At 39.8% G+C, this 21,237-nt stretch overlaps 1 protein-coding gene across 2 annotated transcripts in view; it reads right to left on the reverse strand.

Annotated features, from left to right (window-relative positions):
- Nucleotides 1-1,138: 1,138 nt before the first annotated feature.
- The window catches only part of tmem63a (transmembrane protein 63A), a 29,669-nt gene continuing 9,570 nt past the window's right edge, over nt 1,139-21,237 (reverse strand). The window contains exons 1-23 of one of the 2 annotated variants that reach the window (XM_046874055.1): nt 19,907-20,096; nt 18,145-18,303; nt 17,338-17,417; nt 17,040-17,115; nt 16,899-16,936; nt 16,538-16,680; nt 14,888-14,939; nt 14,457-14,565; nt 14,223-14,293; nt 12,182-12,262; nt 11,905-12,031; nt 11,606-11,739; nt 10,277-10,450; nt 10,044-10,197; nt 9,827-9,933; nt 9,632-9,718; nt 8,406-8,465; nt 8,120-8,282; nt 7,350-7,455; nt 3,556-3,723; nt 3,361-3,476; nt 3,054-3,104; nt 1,139-2,508 (exon numbers count right to left, since the gene is read on the reverse strand). In XM_046874055.1, the coding sequence (XP_046730011.1) occupies nt 2,377-2,508; nt 3,054-3,104; nt 3,361-3,476; nt 3,556-3,723; nt 7,350-7,455; nt 8,120-8,282; nt 8,406-8,465; nt 9,632-9,718; nt 9,827-9,933; nt 10,044-10,197; nt 10,277-10,450; nt 11,606-11,739; nt 11,905-12,031; nt 12,182-12,262; nt 14,223-14,293; nt 14,457-14,565; nt 14,888-14,939; nt 16,538-16,680; nt 16,899-16,936; nt 17,040-17,115; nt 17,338-17,417; nt 18,145-18,303 (2,388 nt within the window). In that variant the 5' untranslated portion in view covers nt 19,907-20,096 and the 3' untranslated portion in view covers nt 1,139-2,376. Of the gene's footprint in view, nt 2,509-3,053; nt 3,105-3,360; nt 3,477-3,555; nt 3,724-7,349; nt 7,456-8,119; nt 8,283-8,405; nt 8,466-9,631; nt 9,719-9,826; nt 9,934-10,043; nt 10,198-10,276; nt 10,451-11,605; nt 11,740-11,904; nt 12,032-12,181; nt 12,263-14,222; nt 14,294-14,456; nt 14,566-14,887; nt 14,940-16,537; nt 16,681-16,898; nt 16,937-17,039; nt 17,116-17,337; nt 17,418-18,144; nt 18,304-19,906; nt 20,097-21,237 lie in introns of those variants that run through there. The other variant, XM_046874056.1, reaches the window with a different exon arrangement.

Here is a 21,237-nt window from a genome sequence, read left to right on the forward strand (position 1 = left end):
TTCTTCCTTCTATTCCCCTCTTTCTTATCTTTATTTTATTCCCCCTTTTATCTTTAAATGTCTTTATTTTTCTCCATTTCTTCCTATTTCTGTCTTTATTTTTTCCTCCTTTCCTGCAGTGTATGTTCTTTGCCTCAGTAATGTTCCAGGTTGAGTGGGAAGTATTGGGTAGTGTGTGTGTGTGTGTGTGTGCGCATGCATGTGGAAAGGGACTAACAGCAGTTCCACACGTTTGTCAGATGGTTTTGTTCTATGACGGTCATCTACTGGCCAACAGTCACTTCTCAATGTTCAGCATCCACACAACGATCATCAGAAATCTCCATGGAGCCGAGATCACTGACCTCACCATCAGAGCTGAGATGCAAACAATAACATACACTCCAATACCTTCATTTTACATCTCTCTCTCTCTCTCTCTCTCTCTCTCTATACATTCATCCATCAATCCATTCATCTAGTCTTGTGGAAGATCTTGAGTGTCCTGCTTAATGATTTAAACCCAACTGGATGGATGGATGAATAAATGGATGGATAAACAGATATGAGTGAATACCAATGGATGGATGAATTAATGGATGGATATAAAGGATGGATAGATATGAGTGAATACAGATGGATGGATGGATGGATGGATGGATGGATGGATGGATGGACGGACATGAATGAATACAGATGGATGTATAGATGGATGGATATGAGTGAATACAGATGGATAAATGGATGGATGAATGGATATGAGCGAATACAGAGGGATGAATGGATGGATGGATAGATGGATGGATGAATGGATGGATATAAGTAAATACAGATGGATGAATGGATGGATGAATGGATATGAGTGAATACAGATGGATGAATGGATGGATGGATGGATGGATGGATGGATGGATGGATGAATGGATGAATAGACATACCAATCTTGTGGTCAGGTGTCCACAAACCTTTGGCCATACAGTATTTTTCCATACAGCTGTTCTCTAAAAAGCATGCTGGGAAAACAGCACCATCTACAGCATGTTTTACATATTATCTACAGGAGTCATGGAGAACACACACACACACACACACACACACACACACACACACACACACACACACACACACACACACACACACACACACACACGTGACAGTATAGAAGAGACTCATTTTATATTTGTAAGAAATCTGATCATAAAATATTAGAAGCATCGACTTACAACATCAAACCACTCCATCATTCCACCAGATATTACATCACATCACATCACATCACAACACACACACACACATTCATTATACTGACAGTAAATGTAATCAGTTGTTTCGAACACAGCTGTCGAGCTCATGAACTCATTCACTTTCAACCCAGAATCACACATCTGGCTGCTTCTGCTCAAAACAAGATCCAAATAAAGAGTGTTTTTTTGTGTTACGCCCTTCAGTGGAGCTCCGAGTAAACGGTGTGGGATCAGGGTGGGTTCCTTCCAAACACTCGCTTACTGACCGGAGAAAAGAGCAGGACTATTTACCCATAATGTGGTTCTTATGCTTTTGTTTTTCCTTTACTTGAACAAAAACCTGGATATGGATTGATGGATGGATGGAAGGAAGGATATGAAAGAAAAAAGATAAAAGAATAGACATGAAAAGATGGATGGATATGAGTAAATATGAATGTTTGGATGGATGAATGTATGGATAGGAGTGCAGATGGATGAATGGATTGATTCATGGATGTGACTTGATAGACGGATGAATAAATAGATGGATAGATGGAGGGATGTGCCTTGATAGACAGCTCAATGGATTGATGGAGATGAGTGGTTAGGAATGGAAGGATAGATGGACGGATGGATATGAGTGTACATGTATGGAAAGAAAGATAAATGAATAGATGGATATAAGTATGTATAGATGGATGGAGGGATGTGACTTGATAGACAGTTCGATGGATGGATGGATGGATGGGTGCATGGATGGATATGAAAGTACATGTATGTATGTATGTATGGATGGATGGATGTATGTTTGGATGGATGGATGGATCAAAGGAAATGAGCGGTTGTGAAAAGAAAATCTCAAGCATAAGCACCCTCCAACATCTACCCAGAAGAGTGAAGGTTATTAGAACAGTAAATGGGAACTACATGTGGAACGAGATGTTCAAAAAGAAGCACATGTATCTAATGCCCAGGGGCCACACAGAACAGTTCTGAGAGAAGATGGCATGAAATAATTTGTTGAACACAGGTATAATCAGGAGAAATACTCGTTGTGCAGGAGGAATAATCGCCTGATGCTCCTCGTCTTTGAAAATAAAAAACGACGGCCTGCATCTGGAAGTCAGATTTTTTTCAGACATCATCATTGTCTGAATCGTGACACGGTGTCTTAGTCTTGCTGTTCTCCTGGCGTGCTGAAGACAGCCGGGCTCACGTCTGTGGTGCCATACGAGGGCTGGGAGCTGACCTGAGCGGGAGACTCAGAGGCTTCTTCAGCAGATAAAACCTCGGGAAGGTAGACCTGCAGGAGACAGCGTCAGAATGAGGAGAAATATCTCAGGTTCTATTAAAAAAAAAAATCTCAAAGAGACTGTTCAAGAGTTTTTATTATTACAAAGGAAATTGTGTCATGGGGAACTGAGAACTGTGTGTGTGTGTGTGTGTGTGTGGGTGTGGAAAGAGACAGACGATGACAAAAAGAAAAAAAAACAAGGAGGGAGTGAAATAGACAGACAAAAAGAGAGAAAGAGAGACAGGGAGAAAAAGACAAATGGACAGAGACAGAGTGAGTGAGTGAGTGAGTGAGTCAGACAGACAGACAGACAAACAAAGATAGAATGAGAGATAGAGACATGGAGTGCTAGAGAGAAAAACACAGTCAGACAGACAGAGAGAGAATGGACAGAGAGATGAAGAGAAAGAATGGACAGAGACAGGGAGTGATAAGATAGAGAGAGGCAGACATACAGAAAGACAGACAGATATAGGAAGAGTGGAACACAGAGAGACAGGGAGTGAGACAGACAGACAGACAGACAGACAGATGTACAGTAGGTGTGAACTTACAGCATTACTGGAGCTTTCAGTTGCATCCGAGTCTTCATTTTCTTCCTTTACCTAGATTCACACACACACACACACACACACACACACACACATACACACACACACATACACACACAAAATTCAGGTTCCCTGGAAACACCGCAATCTGCTGTTTAAAGTAAATGAAATCCCTGAACGGAAATCTATATGGGTTTTTTATACAAAATCACACACACACACACACACACACACACACACACACACACACACACACACACACACACACACACACACACACACAAACAAACAAACACAGAAATAGTCTTACAACATAGTTATGAGGACTGAGGTACTTGAAGTGCCCAAAGCAGGTGTAACTGATGCAGATGAAAATGGTCCCAAACAGGACCACCATTGTGAAGAGAGACGTGATGGCCATGAATCCTGGGGGGAAAACACACACATTTATCTATTGGAAGGACAATACGATGTTTTCTCTGAGAAACGGTTCCAGGGTGTGTACCTGCCCTGAGGACGAAGAAGAAGTAAAGCCAGAAGAGGCAGATGATAGGCGCAGCCAGCGCTTGATTGACAGCTCCCAGGTGCACTTGGCGTTCGAGGCGGGCAGGCAGGAAGGCAAAGTACAGGTTGTGTTTGTCCACCAGGTGCTTTAGGATTATATACAGAAAACCTGCACACACACACACACACACACACACACACACACACACACACACACACACACATTTATATATTATATGTTTATAAAACCTTATCATTAACATATCACGTGCCGTCAAGTCTTGATGTGCAAAAGTTTATGGACACCCAAGCGTATAATTCAGACATGCGTTTTGAAACCCATTAACTGATCTTCACTGCGAGAAGATTCAGAAGGACAGATAAGAATTCAGAAAGGAACACAGAAGGGAGGTTAAGGTCGTCTCATAGCTTCAGCTTGCACGAGAAATTCCGGATCATTATTTATCAGTAGGTCCGAATGGTGGCAGTAACAGTGACTGATATGGATGTGGATGGATGGACTGATTGATTGATTTGGATGGATAGAGAGATGGATAGGATTAGATCAAGAGATAGATATGAGTGCATGTAGTGGATAGTTAATGGATAGATGGATATGAATTTGGGTGGACAGATTATGAATAAATGTGAAAGGATGGATGGATGGATATGGTTTAACTGATCGATAAGAGATGAATAGTTGATTGATTGATATGGATGTGAAAGTACAGATGGATGGATAGATGGATGGAAATGATTGAATAGATATATAGATATATATATATATATATATATATATATATATATATATATATATATATATATATATATATATATATATATATATATATATATATATATATATATATATAGATAGATAGATATACAGTTGTGTTCAAAATTATTCAACCCCACTGAAATTGATTGTTTTGGTCGGTTTGACATTGATTATGATCATTCAGTCATCCTGCTTACAATTAAATCAAAGAGGCACGTGTAGGTCAGACAAATATAACATAACATTTATAATGAAATAACCACAAATGTCTTTTCTGAGCTCACATCATTATCAGTTTTATTCAACCCCCAAGTGACATTCAATCTTAGTACTTAGTACAACATCCTTTTACAGTTATAACAGCTTTTAAGCGTGAAGCATAGCTTGACACAAGTGTCTTGCAGCGATCTACGGGTATCTTCGCCCATTCATCATGGGCAAAAGCCTCCAGTTCAGTCACATTCTTAGGCTTGCGCACTGCAACTGCTTTCTTTAAGTCCCACCAGAGGTTCTCAATCGGATTTAAGTCTGGTGACTGCGATGGCCACTTCAAAATGTTCCAGCCTTTAATCTGCAACCATGCTCTAGTGGACTTGGAGGTATGCTTGGGATCATTGTCCTGTTGAAAGGTCCAACGTCTTCCAAGCCTCAGGTTTGTGACGGACTGCATCACATTGTCATCCAATATCTCCTGGTACTGAAGAGAATTCATGGTACCTTGCACACGCTGAAGCTTCCCAGTACCTGCAGAAGCAAAACAGCCCCAAAGCATGATTGACCCCCCGCCATGCTTCACAGTAGGCAAGGTGTTCTTTTCTTCATAGGCCTTGTTCTTCCTCCTCCAAACATAGCGTTGATCCATGGGCCCAAACAGTTCTAATTTTGTTTCATCAGTCCACAGAACACTATCCCAAAACTTCTGTGGTTTGTCCACATGACTTTTGGCATACTGCAGTCGACTCTTCTTATTCTTTGGGGACAGCAAGGGGGTGCGCCTGGGAGTTCTGGCATGGAGGCCTTCATTACGCAGGGTGCGCCGTATTGTCTGAGCAGAAACTTCAGTACCCACATCTTTTCTCCACTCTACGCTTCAGGTAGCGCACAGCAGTCGAAGTCAGCATCTTCTTTCTGCCACGACCAGGTAGCGTTTCAACAGTGCCCTTTGCCTTGAATTTGCGAATGATGCTTCCTATGGTGTCTCTTGGTATGTTTAACATCTTTGCAATCTTCTTATAGCCATTGCCCTTCCTGTGAAGAGTAATCACCTGTTCTCTTGTCTTCCTGGACCATTCTCTTGACCTCACCATGTTTGTAACCACACCAGTAAATGTCTAGAAGGAGCTGAGTATCACAGTCATTTTAAAGCTGCCTAATTGGTGCTTATTAGGCTTTATTGCTGCTCCCTGATATCCACAGGTGTTTTCAATACCTGATTGAAAACACTTCATTGAACCTCTGTTCTTCAGAGTGGTAGTCTTTAAGGGGTTGAATAATTATGTCAATGAAGAATTCACAAAAGAAACATTTACTACTGTATTACAAAACTAATTGATGTCATTTTAGTTGCATATGGTTCTTTAAGAAGTCCTTGTAGGATTTCATTCTGAATACAATTACAAATGTACACTAAATTCCCTAAAACCATTTACAGCATTGGGGTTGAATATATGTATATATATATATATATATATATATATATATATATATATATATATATATATATATATATATATATATATATATATATATATATATATATATATATATATATATATATATATATATATATATATATATATATATATATGAGTGGATGTAGATAGTTTTATGTATATAAATCGATGGATAGATTGATTAATAAGAATAATTGTGGGTGGAGGGATGGATGGATGGATGGATGGATATAAATTAATGTGAAAGGATGAATGGATAGAAAGATGGATATGATTGGATGAATAGATAGATAGATAGATAGATAGATAGATAGATAGATAGATAGATAGATAGATAGATAGATAGATAGATAGATAGATAGATAGATAGATATGAATGAATGAACGTGGAAGGATGGATGAATATGGATAGACAGATAGATGACAGGATTAATATGGATGAATGGATAAATAGGTGAAGATAAATAGTGATCGATAGACTGATGATATGGATAGATGGATGAATGGATTTGGGTGGAACGTTTGACTGATATAGAAAAATATGGAAAAAGAATCTTGTCATCCAGCTAAAGCACAAAACAACGTCCTGATGAAGCTTCCTGAAGAAGAGGAAGAAACTGAGGTAGTAACACAGAGGTGATATGAAGGTCATGGAATGGTAGAGTTTGCATGAGAGCTTCTGGATCAGACTAATTTTTATAGATGATGGAACTTATGATGGGAGCAGCAATGTGAATCTAATTTGGAGGAACGACGCAACAAAGGACTTTCATCGGGGGGGAAATGGTGGGAGGTTTAAGGTCATTCTGGAGAAGTAGATCAGCAGGACCTTAACCTAATTGAGGAGCACTTAGCATGCTAACCTTTAACACTAATGCTAACCCTAGATTCCCTGAAGAAGAGGAGGACTGGAAGAAGAACGTGAAATCTGATTGGCTGTTGCATGTTGCTCTCATTTGTAGTCGTTATACAGCGAATTATATTTGGACCAGCAAAAGAAAGAACTACGACTCCACGGAAAACCTTGAAAAACCACCATAAGTGATGATTTACGAGTGACTTTAATAGCTATTACGCTAAAAATGCAATAAATACAAATTTGCCACACACGAGGCAAATTTATTGCATTCGAAAATGATGGCGCCCCCTGGCAGACACTCCTCTGCATTGGCGAAGGGGTCGAAAGCAGGTGGAGGAGCAGCAGAGCGAAGGAACTAAAAACACATCATTACACATCTGTTTACCGAAGTACACATCTGCCCTTGTTTTGCCCTAGTCAATCAGAATTGAAAATCAGACAGCGGTGTGTTCGGGTTAGTCGTGTCAATTGTGTGCATCTCCTACCGAATGGTGCTATGACTGGACACGTGATGCTGTAGGCCATAATGACTGTGAAGACGCACAGGGTCCATCCGTACATCGCGCCGTATTCGAACTGGTACGCCTGATTCTACACACAACAAACACCCATCAGGCTAAACACCAAAGAACAGAATATAATACACTAAACACTTTTATAAAATAATCACGCAGTGATACAGAATAGAATAGAATAGAATAGAATAGATGTTAGAATAAAACAGAATAGAATACGGTATCATAGAATGTAATGGAATTTTTTTAGAAACAGAATAGAAAAAAATAGATGTTAGAAAAATGTTAGAATAGAATAGAAGTTAGAATAGAATAGAGTAGAACAGACTAAAATTTATGTTAGTATAGAACAGAAAATAACAGAGTAGAATAGAATAAGGTACCATAGAATATAATTGGAATAGTTTATCATAACAGACTAGAAAAGATGCTAATAAAATAAAATAGAATGTAATGTGGTGTATTATATAATAAAATATAATAAATAGTATTGTAATATATGCATTATAGAATAGAATATGTTGTTTTAAAAGAATAGAATAAAATTAAAGAGGTTATTGTAGTAGAATAGAATATAAGTTATATTAGAATAGATGTTAGAACAGAATAAAATAGTTTATTGTAATGTACTCAAATAGAATAGAGAATAGAAAAAAAGAGAAGAGAAGAGAAGAGAAGAGAAGAGAAGAGAAGAGAAGAGAAGAGAAGAGAAGAGAAGAGAAGAGCTCCCACACACTCACCTGTTTAACATATTTCCTCTCTGCAGCAGAACGCGCGAGGGCCATGCGGACGGTGTAAAGCAGTAAACTCGGCAGTCTGAGCAGCTCCATCCCCGAACCGACAAACGCAGCGGCGATCACGTAATTCACAAAGAAAGCACCCTGGTCTGGCAAAAACACACACCTGCGGAAACAAATCATCACAATATACATAAACGGCACACGTTAGCGCTCTAATTAACAAAACACTATCAGGTGAAGTAACTTAATGGTGGCAGGATTTAAAGAGCAGAGAAGCTCAACTTACTCGAACCTCAGCTTCCGATCGGACTGAGAATCAAAGAGCCATCGGAAAAACACGTCTAAACTGTGAACGGAGAGCAACAACATGCAATAATGATGCAGAAAGTGTGTACGGTCTTAATGAAAAGGTCAATCTATTAGAGAGAGAGGGGTGAAGAAGACAAGAGTAACGAAATATAATGAAATACATATTTCATTAGATTACTATATATTTTATTGAATAATTTACATATTACAAAATATGTAACAGAAGGTAAAGTAAGAGAATGTTATTAAATAGAAATAAATGCCTACTGTAATGTGATCAACAAAATACAATGCAATATTGAATAATTCATGGAGTGAAATATTTGAGTGTAATGTAATATAATGTAATGTACTTTAATAGAATATAAAAAGTAATGGAATAGAAAATAATAGATTAGAACAGAGAACAGAGTAGAATCATCAATGGCATAAATGTAAATAAATTATTGTAATAGAATAGAATAGAATAGAATAGAATAGAATAGAATAGAATAGAATAGAATAAGTTAATGGAATAAAATGTGTTATGGGAATCTAATCAAATACTATAGAAAAAACAGAATAGTATAAAATATTGCAATGAAATGTAAGATAATAGAATAGAATGGGTTACTATAATAGAATAGAATAGAATAGAATAGAATAGAATAGAATAGAATAGAATAGAATAAGTTAATGGAATAAAATGTGTTATGGGAATCTAATCAAATACTATAGAAAAAACAGAATAGTATAAAATATTGCAATGAAATGTAAGATAATAGAATAGAATGGGTTACTATAATAGAATAGAATAGAATAGAATAGAATAGGTTTTGTATCATGATGTAATATAATTTTAAAGAATAAAATCAAATAGATTATTATATTGCAATAGAATAGAATAGAATAGAATAGAATAGAATAGAATAATCAGTGGAATAGGAGAGAATAGAATCATATGTTTCTATTGTGATCTAATGTGATGTAATGCAATGAAATAAAATCAAATGGTTGATTAAATATTATTTAAAAATTAATTTAATTAAATGTTTAATTAAATATAAAAAAAAAAAAAACGCCAGAACAGAACCGAACAAACCCCTGGTTGTGCTGTAACACATCAGCAACCTAACAAGCAGAATCACTTTTCTACACCAAACCAAAGCAAACCCGAAAGCATGCGGTGTATCAGAGCTCAGAGAGAGAAGACTGAGGACTTACCTGGTGAGGCCGAGCGATGGCAGGATTAGCACCATGAAGAGCAGAAAGATGTAGAGCTTGTACATCATACTCATGTTCTCACTCGACCTACACACATATCCAAACCGGTTCATTTCTGTTTGCTGTGTGTGTGTGTGTGTGTGTGTGTGTGTGTGTGTGTGTGTGTGTGTGTGTGTGTGTGTGTGTGTTATATACCTGGTCCAGTGGGCCTCCAACAGCGTAGAATAATAGACTATAGTGGGCAGCAGTGCAGAGAAAGACCACAGGAGCAGAGTTGGGAAGAACTGACTGATGACAGCACTCTGGTAGGGCAAATACACACAACAGTCAGCACATCTGGATAACAGTCATACACATCTGTAACCTCACGTCAATAACGTGAGGTTCCTACACCGTATTTCACGCAACGCACATTCAAGTAGTGGATGGGTTTTGTGACGTTGAACTTGTCGATGTTGGAGATGATGACGGAAGGAGTGGTGAGGAAGAATAGCAGGATGAAGAGCAAAGTATTCAGCAGGAGAACTCGAGACCACCAAAACCAGCTGCGCAGTGAGAGGTTTTCCCTGAGACAAAGAGAGAAGATATCACACAGCTGTATAACATAAGGAAACTTGACGCCGTGAGAAAAAAATAAATAAATACCAGTAGATGTTGTTTGGATGCGTCGCGTAGCTCACGTGCCACTTTCTCACTCTCAGCTCCTCGCTTTTGGACGAAGGCTGAGGCTCCTTTTGGCATCTACATGGAAGTCCTCTCACTCTGGACATTTCCTGAGCACCGGTTCCACATTCGAGGGCATTAAAATCTTTCAGAATGCTGAGACATGGCGAGAGAAACAGAAAGAGGGGCGCACATATAGTATTCATAAGTTCCTTCTCGGAGATCTTACAGCTCGTGAATATTTTATTACGCTTATAAAGACGGAATGTTGCCAAAGGAATTAGTCAAAAATGGATGACTTTCGGGCTCTTACATCTGGGAGACCAGTCGCTGAAGTTTTGCGAGAGGAATCTAGCAGAATTCTAGCTGCTCAACAGTTCTGGGTGTTCTTTGTTGTGTTTTTACGTTTCATGATACGGGCAAAATTGTAGTGAAAGGTCTAGACTACAGGCAGGCCAGTTTAGCATCCGGAGTCTTCTACTACAAAGTCAAGCAAAGAAGAAGGCATGCGTGAACATGATCATGATGAGCATCACCACGGTATCGATGGGAACAGCTGGAGGTCTACAGTGACAGCTGTAACTCTGGAGCGCTTAATGCAACATGGTTTATACGACACGTTATGGCATATGGACTCGCCATAAGGTTTAAGAGGATCGTCTGCGTGCCATGATGCATTGGGGATTTAACCCTGATTTCTGGTCGGTCGAGATCAATAACGCCGCAACCGGACGCTCCCGTTTTCACATTTTTGTGAAAGGTCTAGACGGCAGACAGGCCAGTTCAGCACCCGGACTCTTCTACTATGCAGTCATGCTATTGGAAAAGATGCATTATGCAGTTAGCATTGTCTTGTTTAAATATGCAAGGCTTTCTCTGAAAAGATGTTTTCTTCATGGTAGCTTTTGTTGATTTAAAAACCAGCATTGATGGAGCTGTTCCAAATGTGCAAGCTACCCATTCGATGCACTTCCATACCATCAGAAATGCTGCTTTTTGAACTAAGCGCTGATAATCCGGATGGTCCCTATCCTCTTTAGTCCCGAGGACGTGGTGTCCATGATTTTCATAAAGAAATTTAAGTTAGATTTCTCTGACCACAGAACAGTTTTTTTTACTTTGCTTCAGTACATTTTAAATGAGCTTTAACTGCCGGGTATTTCGAGATCGATAACCAGGTGCTCTCCTGAACCCCCCCCCCCCTTATTACGACCAAACAGTAGTGTAGACACCTGACTATAAGATAAGGATGCGCATTTTCTTTCAAGATCTTATTCCACATTTTATTCTTTGGCCACACAGAGTACTCACTAAGCCGCCATGGATTCTGTCTGGAGTGTGACAAAGGCCATTCCCAGCGGCCGTGGCATGGCATGGTCTTTATACCTGGCCAGTTCCTCTTCGAGTCGAGACACCTGAGAGCTGTAATATTCGATAGCGTCGATCTACACACACACACACACACACACACACACACACACACACACACACACACACACACACGAGATAATATAAGAATTAAAAAATTATAACCAAAGCCAGGTTTTCACTGCATTGGTCATGTGACTTTCCCATTTGCTCCAGTGAAGTTTCATAACACACACCCTTACCCCTTTACACCCTTCACACGGGCAGCAGATGCAGACATGCCCACAAAGCACGGGGTTGATGACTTCCTGCAGCCCTTGGGAGTCGAGGACCTTGCGGTAATACAGCAGGTTTTTCTCCGCACGTTTCCTGCGAGAGATTCACGTGACAAGAAAAGGTTTTAATTTAACCTCGGAAAAACAAGAAGAGCATTTTATAGGATTGAGGATGTGATTGTTCAACCGAAAAAAAAAAAAAGACAATACATTTGCACATAGTGCATTCTCGAGTTTTCCGTACTTTTCGATCGTCAGGTAGATCAGCTTGGTCACGTCGTAGCATAAACGGACGTCCATCACTCTGCAGGACGGGTATGCTTCTCTGCACGGACAAAACAAGGAACAGGTGGAGAAGGAACAGAGTGACATCACAACGTTATTTGATCAGGTTTGAAATGACAACACAAATAAATATTTGCCTGATTTTAATTTCAACAGGCAGACAATAGTGTCAGCAGTCGACCGATTTTGAAGCCTATACTTGATTGTCTGCAAAAAAAGGAAAAAATCCATAGCGATTTTTTCTAGTCACGGATGAGAAGATTATTATACAGCACGAGAGCGGGCTCTAGTGGTAAATGGTGCCTATTGTTTTGACACGCAAGACTGCGTGCTGCATGGAGAGCGCTGTATTATACTTATTTACATTTATTCATTCATGAATTCGTATCATATTCAGTAATTATAACTAGTAAAGTAGTTTTGATTTTATTTAGCACATTTTCATGTCCACCTCCACTACATTTATTATCCTAAATTAGATGCACCTGTTTGAGGTCGTTAGCTGCATAAAGACACCTGTCCACCCCATACAATCAGTAAGAATCCAACTACTAACATGGCCAAGACTAAAGAGCTGTCCAAAGACACTAGAGACAAAATTGTACACCTCCACAAGGCTGGAAAGGGCTACGGGGGAAATTGCCAAGCAGCTTGGTGAAAAAAGGTCCACTGTTGGAGCAATCATTAGAAAATGGAAGAAGCTAAACATGACTGTCAATCTCCCTCGGACCATGCAAGATCTCACCTCGTGGGGTCTCAATGATCCTAAGGAAGGTGAGAAATCAGCCCAGAACTACACGGGAGGAGCTGGTCAATGACCTGAAAAGAGCTGGGACCACCGTTTCCAAGGTTACTGTTGGTAATACACGAAGACGTCATGGTTTGAAATCATGCATGGCACGGAAGGTTCCCCTGCTTAAACCAGCACATGTCCAGGCACGTCTTAAGTTTGCCAATGACCATTTGGATGATCCAGAGGAGTCATGGGAGAAAGTCATGTGGTCAGATGAGACCAAAATAAAACTTTTGGGTCAGAATTCCACTAAACGTGTTTGGAGGAAGAAGAATGATGAGTACCATCCAAGAACACCATCCCTACTGTGAAGCATGGGGTGGTAGCATCATGCTTTGGGGTGTTTTTCTGCACATGGGACAGGCGACTGCACTGTATTAAGGAGAGGATGACCGGGGCCATGTATTGTGAGATTTTGGGAACAACCTCCTTCCCTCAGTTAGAGCATTGAAGATGGGTCGAGGCTGGGTCTTCCAACATGACAATGACCGAAGCACACAGCCAGGATAACCAAGGAGTGGCTCTGTAAGAAGCATATCAAGGTTCTGGCATGGCCTAGCCAGTCTCAGACCTAAACCCAATAGAGAATCTTTGGAGGAGCTCAAACTCCGTGTTTCTCAGCGACAGGCCAGAAACCTGACTGATCTAAAGAAGATCTGTGTGGAGGTGGGCCAAAATCCCTCCTGCAGTGTGTGCAAACCTGGTGAAAACTACAGGAAACATTTGACCTCTGTATTTGCAAACAAAGGCTACTGTACCAAATATTAACATTGACTTTCTCAGGTGTTCAAATACTTATTTGCAGCTGTATCATACAAATAAATAGTTAAAAATCATACATTGTGATTTTTGGATATTTTTTTTTTAGATTATGTCTCTCACAGTGGACATGCACCTACGATGACAATTTCAGACCCTCCATGATTTCTAAGTGGGAGAACTTGCAAAATAGCAGGGTGTCCTTATACTTATTTTCCTCACTGTGTATATATATATATATATATATATATATATATATATATATATATATATATATATATATATATATATACACACAGTGAGGAAAATATATATATATATATATATATATATATATATATATATATATATATATATATATATAAACATTTTAACTGTGAAAATAATGTAATAACTCTCTTGGGGTAAAAATCCTTCTTGGCTTGTGCTGAAAAGTTTTGGCACTCACGTAAAATGAATCCTCAAACTGTTTTCGGTGGCGTCACGAGGAACCGAGCAAACAAACAGCGTTGTTCGAGCCTACAGATAAAAATATGCAGAAATGTTAACTAAATCCATGTCTTTGTGTCTGTGTGTGTCTGTGTATGTATGTGTGTGTGTGTGTGTGTGTGTGTGTGTGTGTGTGTATGTGTGTGTGTGTGTGTGTGTGTGTGTGTGTGTATATATACAGTACACTACTCACTGTCTCTCTTCGGGTGCCTTTCAGTAGCGAGGTGTGATGTCTCAGCAGTGCCACTGTGAGGATGAGGTACAGAACTGCAAACACTGTATGCACCCAGAGCAGTGTGTCACTGAAGAACACACACACAGACACACAGACACACAGACACACAGACACACAGACACACAGACACACAGACACACAGACACACAGACACACAGACAGATTTTTCGTTTGAATCAAGCCAATTTTTCCTCTTTTTTCCCTGCATCCGGTCTTAAGATAAACAAAAGAAAAGAAAGGTGCCTTATACTTGTCACATGTACTTTTTAAAGCACTGTGAAATTCTTTCTTTGCATATCCCAATGATGTAAGGAAGCTGGGGTCAGAGCGCAGGGTCAGCCCCCCAAACATACACACACACACACACACACAAACGCAAGTCTACTTACCCATTCTCAAGATTGGCGATGGTTGTTCTGCCAAAATTATACGGATCATTGCCTGAAACAGAAGAGATCCTAATCATGTATTAGGGTCAGTTTCACACACACACACACACACACACACACACACACACACACACACACACACACACACACACACACACACCAGATCCCCGCATTTGCAAAAGTCTCCGGTTTTCTAACTAAAATAATAATAATAATAATTATGATAATAATAATTCCAAAGTGGTGATTTAGAGCCCCCTAGCGTCTAATTATGGAACATACACATGGCTGCCACCCTCATACAGTTCCATATAAGGAAAAATACTTTTTCTTTTTAAAAATGTTTTAATACTAAATACTGAAGACCTTTTTTGACTCAGTGGTGGCCTCAGCCATATTCTATGGAGTGGTCTGCTGGGGCAGCAGCAAATCTACTGCAGACAGGAAGAGACTAGACAAGCTGATCAGGAAGGCCAGCTCAGTCCTGGGGATTCCCCTGGACACTGTACAGGAGGTGGGAGAAAGGAGGATGGTAACAAAACTATCATCATTGCTGCAGAACGCCTCCCACCCCCTGTATGAAACCGTTACATCGCTGAGCAGCTCTTTTAGTGACAGACTGATACATCCTAAGTGTCTGAAGGAGCAATACAGAAGGTCTTTTCTCCCTGCTGCTATTAGACTTTACAACCAAAGCTGTTCCCAGTAAAACCAGTCACCACCATACAACACTGCTATTACTTTTTAAGATGTGCAATAACTTTATCTGTGTGTAATATTATTAAACAAATCAGGTACAATATTATGTGCAATATTACCGAAATTTACGTGCAATACTACCTTAAAACATGACTAAAAAAGCGTATTTTAGTTTTTCCTATTTGTATTATTACATTGTACTGTATATATACTGGTATTGTAGTATATGTATAATATTTTATAGATATTTGCATTTATTTTTATTTCTTTGTTGTTATTATTATTATTATTATTTATTTTTATTTCTGTTTTTATTTTTTTTGTATATTCTTCTTTTTTTTATATATATTTGCATCTATTTTTATTTCTTTGTCTTGCTGCTGTAACATAGAAATTTCCCCACTGTGGGACGAATAAAGGTTTATCTTATCTTATCTTATAACTCCATTATATTTTGTTGGTAAGCTGAGGAGGCGTGGACTGAGGGGCAGTTAGGATTTTATTTCTTGTGTTCACTAGGGTTTTATTTTAGGTCGACAGAAGCGAGATCCTCCACTCCTGGCTTTGTGCACAGGAGCATTGCCATGTTCGGGGTCTCCCAGTCTGAGCAGAGGGGCAAAATTCATGCAAGCAAATCCAAAAAGACATTCTATATAAGTTTGTGTGGAACAGAACTTATATAGAACCAGGTGAAGAACCAGTTTTGAAAGGAAAAAAAAAAGGGGGTTGAAAAAAAACCCCAAACAAACAAGTGTCCAAATACTTTTGCCCATCTCATTGAAGCTGAATTTGCAAAGCGTTCGAAAAGGAAATGAAGTCGAAGATCTTCTCGGATTGCTGAACCACTTGCATCCTCAACTTCCTGTGTGTGTGTGTGTGTGTGTGTGTGTGTGTGTGTGTGTGTGTGTGTGTGTGTGTGAGAAAACGAACTGCTGCGTAAACGTTACACACCCAGCAGGTTTCCGGACAGATTGACTGGGAGGATGACGGAAACAGACAGCACACAGATGATGAGCAGGAGGATGATGAGATGACGCTGAAATGACAGATAGTGCACCGCATCCATCCCGCACCTCTCTTTCACCATCGTTTCACTGCACGCACATGCAACACACACACACACACACACACACACACACAAATATCCCTTCAAATGAGTTATGTAAATGACACAGGGAGTCATGATAGCTTATCAGACAGCCTTGTCTGAGGTGAAAAGCACACAGCAAAACGTAGGCTTTGTGTGTGTGTGTGTGTGTGTGTGTGTGTGTGTGTGTGTGTGTGTGTGTGTGTTCAGAGTGAAGGAACTCACTCCATCGTGAGGATGAAGGTCAGCCAAGCACATGTACCCTGTGAGAAAAGTATGACATCACATAAAAGCTCGATACAATGTCGATGATGATGAGTCTAGACAGACAGACAGACAGACAGACAGACAGACACCCAGACTCACCCTTTCATCCTCGCTTTCCTCAGTAGACATGAACGATGTCATCCGACCGTAACGGCGCCTCGAAATATCTTTAAACCTGTGAGAGCCGAAAGGTCAAATACAGAGCGTTCAGACCGCATTCGTTTTTTTTTCCCCTCGTTCGTCTACATTCGACCGAGCCAAAATCAAGAAACATCTACGGAAGCCCGATTCCGCCGGCTTTATTTCTTTCCGGCTTTATTTCTTTCCGGCTTTATTTCTGCTGATTCCGACTTTATTTATTTCTTTGACTTTATTTTTTATTTGTGTTGTTACCCACCCTTCAGCTTCTGCCACTAGCGCTAGTCTTCCATAATCCCAGAGCTTCTTCCTGATGCAAGAGAAGGTCAGAAGCAGCACCTGTGGAAACACAATGCAGGATTTCTTCAGACGCCAGACCAATCAATCAATCGATTAATCAGTCGATTACCTGGGATTCTTAAATACAAAACTCTCAAACTATTAAATACACAACCTGTGAATAAACCTATTGACTTATGACAGTTATGACCATGTTCCTAGACTCCTGGTTCTGTTCCTAGGTTCCTGACCATGTTCATAGGCTCCTGGTTCTGTTCCTAGGCCCCTGAGCATGTTCCTAGGTTCCTAACCATGTTCCTAGGTTCCTGACCATGTTCCTAGGTTCCTGACCATGTTCCTAGGTGCCTGGTTATGGTCCGAGGTTCCTGACCATGTTCGTACAAGCAGATTATATCTATATTCCACATCGAGTCCCCGTTTGCTATTAGAAGAACCTCCACTCTTCTAGGATGATGTTCCACTAGATTTGAGGAGATTTGTAGCTCATTCAACCACAAAGGTGGGCGAGGTGAAGAGGCCTGGATACAGTCAGAGCGAAAATAATTCATCGCAAACTGTTCAAGGGGGTTTACAGCTGTGTAGAAGGCCACAAAGATCTTCAATGGAAAGCATATCTGGCATAACAGAGCTAGCTTTGGGTCTCCTAGTAGAAGTGAAGGACAGATTTCTTTGCTGGAACCTCCAGAAATTGCGTGCCTCCAGATTTGTGCTGACAGTTTGGGATAGAACCTCCACGCTTTCATTAGCACTACGAAGGAACACTCACCAGGAAGACGAGGACGTCGAGCAGTAAAACCACCGGCACGCCTCCGAAGCTCACGCCCTTCAGAACCGTGTTCGGCATCGCGCTGAAGCAGCTGTTGTCCAAGCGCCCGGTGTGGTTTTCCATCGGCGTAGTGAAACCCTCCCACCACGGAGAAGCCATCTGGAACGAAAAACGAGTGATAAACTGGGGGTCATATCAAAATCAGAAGCCTATGAACATGGTCAGGAACCTAGGAACAGAACCAGGAGTCTAGGAACATGGTCAGAAACCTAGGAACATGGTCAGGAACCTAGGAACAGAACCAGGAGCCTATGAATATGGTCAGGAATCTAGGAACAGAATCAGGAGCCTAGGAACAGAACCAGGAGCCTAAGAACATGGTCAGGAAAACTGGGGGTCATGTGATCGGCAAAAAGGATATCAGCAAGTTCGGTATTCGCATCATCAGGAGTTTGATTTGGGAATGTGTGGGTCTAATAAATTTACATCACATGCCTTTATCTAACATTTACATTTACTACTGAGAAGATATGCGGTTAAGGGCCTTGATCAGGGGCCCAGGACTGGCAGCTTGGTGTGGGATTTAAACTCATAACCTTCTAATACAAAGTCCAATGCCTTGAGCACAGGTGCTTGGAAATGGAATCATTAGAGTCCTGACATACACAGTAAGTCCAAACGTTTGTGGACACCAGAATTCTGTCTCACCTGATTCGCTCATTTTCACCGCCTTCTTCCCATATTATAAACCCGACTTCGATGCACTACATAGGGTGCGATTTCAGCCAATCTGGCAGATTTTTTTTTTCTTTCCTGAACTGACTCCACCCATGGAACAAGTCTGGCATCACACAGAACCTCTATTCATACTGCGGTTTCCTGGGGTGCATATACACCCTGCGAATAAGTGTGTAATCATGTCTCTGGGTGTCACAGACCAGGGTGTAAACCATGACCATTTTTTTTTTCAGTATAGGCTCTAAATCCAGTACGATCAGAACAAATGATCGCCATGACTTGGGTGAAATTCGCTTAGCGTTTGGTTTGATGCTTTTTTTGAGTATGTTGTGAATAATATTAGCACCTGGTCAAGAGTGTGTTTGAACAGCATGGACGTAGGGATCGCAGGGATCAAGTTCTTCAGAAACGCTTCTAGCGATGGTGCGGAAAAAAAAAAACATCTGCATGCTGAAACGTCTTGCGTAAATAAATGTGCGATTGAATAAAGGATATAATGGTAATAACTCGTATAATCACTCTTTACAAATGTGCTGAGCAGAAAAGTACACATGCATACACGTCAGTATGGAATGTATCACCTATAGGATAATTAGTTTTTTGTTTTATGACGTCACATATGGCTCATACGCTCAAGATGATGATGGTGGTGGTGTAGGGTGCAAATTAAGATCTAGGAAGAATTATAGGAAGCATTTAATCGTGAAACACAATTAGAGTGTAAAAAATATTTAAGTATATAAAAAGGATGGATGATTCATCGAAACATATATTCATCTTATGACATGTTTCTATGGCAACAAGAGAGCCAGATTTACTTGATTTCCCTGTATTTTTCAGATCAGATGTGAATAGAAAGTTCTCCAAAGTGTTCAACCAGCTGTTCAGAAGCCCTAACAGCTGTTGTCTGTCATTTCGCACCACCCAGAGTGTCACATCTTTTCATAACATACATTTCATACTCTCAAACACGTGATAATGATCAGATATACGGATAGAAATATATATTTGAAAGAAATCAAACCTCAGATCGGTCCTGGAAGTTCTTTGGTCTGTTAAGTCCTAACACACACTCACACACTTACACACTTACACACATACACACATACACACATACAACCGCTTCCCCCTGTAGACATTTCAAGTATTTTAACGCTGGCACTGTTTCACTTCCGTGTTTAGGTCAAACTACGCACCCTACTTTAAATAAACTCCAAAACCCTGCGCTATAATTGGTTACTGAGAGCGGTGGGAAACGTAGATTTACCAATCGTAGATAAGAAGGCGGGTCTTATCAATACTGTGGGAAATAACACTACAGAATAGCTGTTTTTTCCTTCTCTGAGTCACGTGTTAGTGTATCTCTCACTCACACACACACACACACACACACACACACACCCGGTTTAATCGGAGGGAAGGAAATTAAGAATGAAACAAAAACCAGAGGAGATCAAACAAGGAAACGAAACGCGTTTGTTCAAACACGTGTTAAAATCAATTGTAAAATCAATTCTAAATCATTTTTACACAACTGCTTGTGCTTCCTATTCTAGAAAAAAACTGTTACATGTATAATAATTAATAATAAGATATAAAAGTACGATTTTGTCCAATAAAGTCTAAGAATGTTCAGTGAGTGGTGATTACTGTAAAACCGTGGGTACTGTCGCACGTCAGGTGGCTCACTGCGCATGCGCTGTGAGAGGTCGCCTACATTTAAGATTAGAAAGTAGCTTTTGCATTGCAGCAGTGTAAATTAGTAATAAATATTACTTATATTACTATTTTTTTATAACTATTACAAAAGGGGACATGCTTGTGTTTCAAAAAAACATAAAATATTCCAACTTCACGAACACATTCCTGCCTCTTCCCCAGCCCCAATGTTTAGTCCAAGTTCATTCAGTTGACAAAAGACTGTTGCGCTCTGCGATCGTATGACACACGGCAAAATTCTGTCAAGGCCAAAGAATTCAAAGCATGAAACTCAGGCATGTCTGATCTATAAGAGAATTTAACACGTAGACGTAAAGTGTCCCATGATATAATCTATCTATCTATCTATCTATCTATCTATCTATCTATCTATCTATCTATCTATCTATCTATCTATCTATCTATCTATCTATCTATTAATCTAAATGTCTATCTAGCTATCGATACATCCATCCATCCATCTATCTATCTATCTATCTATCTATCTATCTATCTATCTATCTATCTATATATATATATATATATATATATATATATATATATATATATATATATATATATATACACACATATAAAATGTGATGTGATTCATATGAGACCTTTACACACACACACACACACACACACACACACACA

The sequence above is a fragment of the Silurus meridionalis genome, chromosome 18, assembly GCF_014805685.1.
Source record: "Silurus meridionalis isolate SWU-2019-XX chromosome 18, ASM1480568v1, whole genome shotgun sequence".
NCBI lineage: Eukaryota > Metazoa > Chordata > Actinopteri > Siluriformes > Siluridae > Silurus > Silurus meridionalis.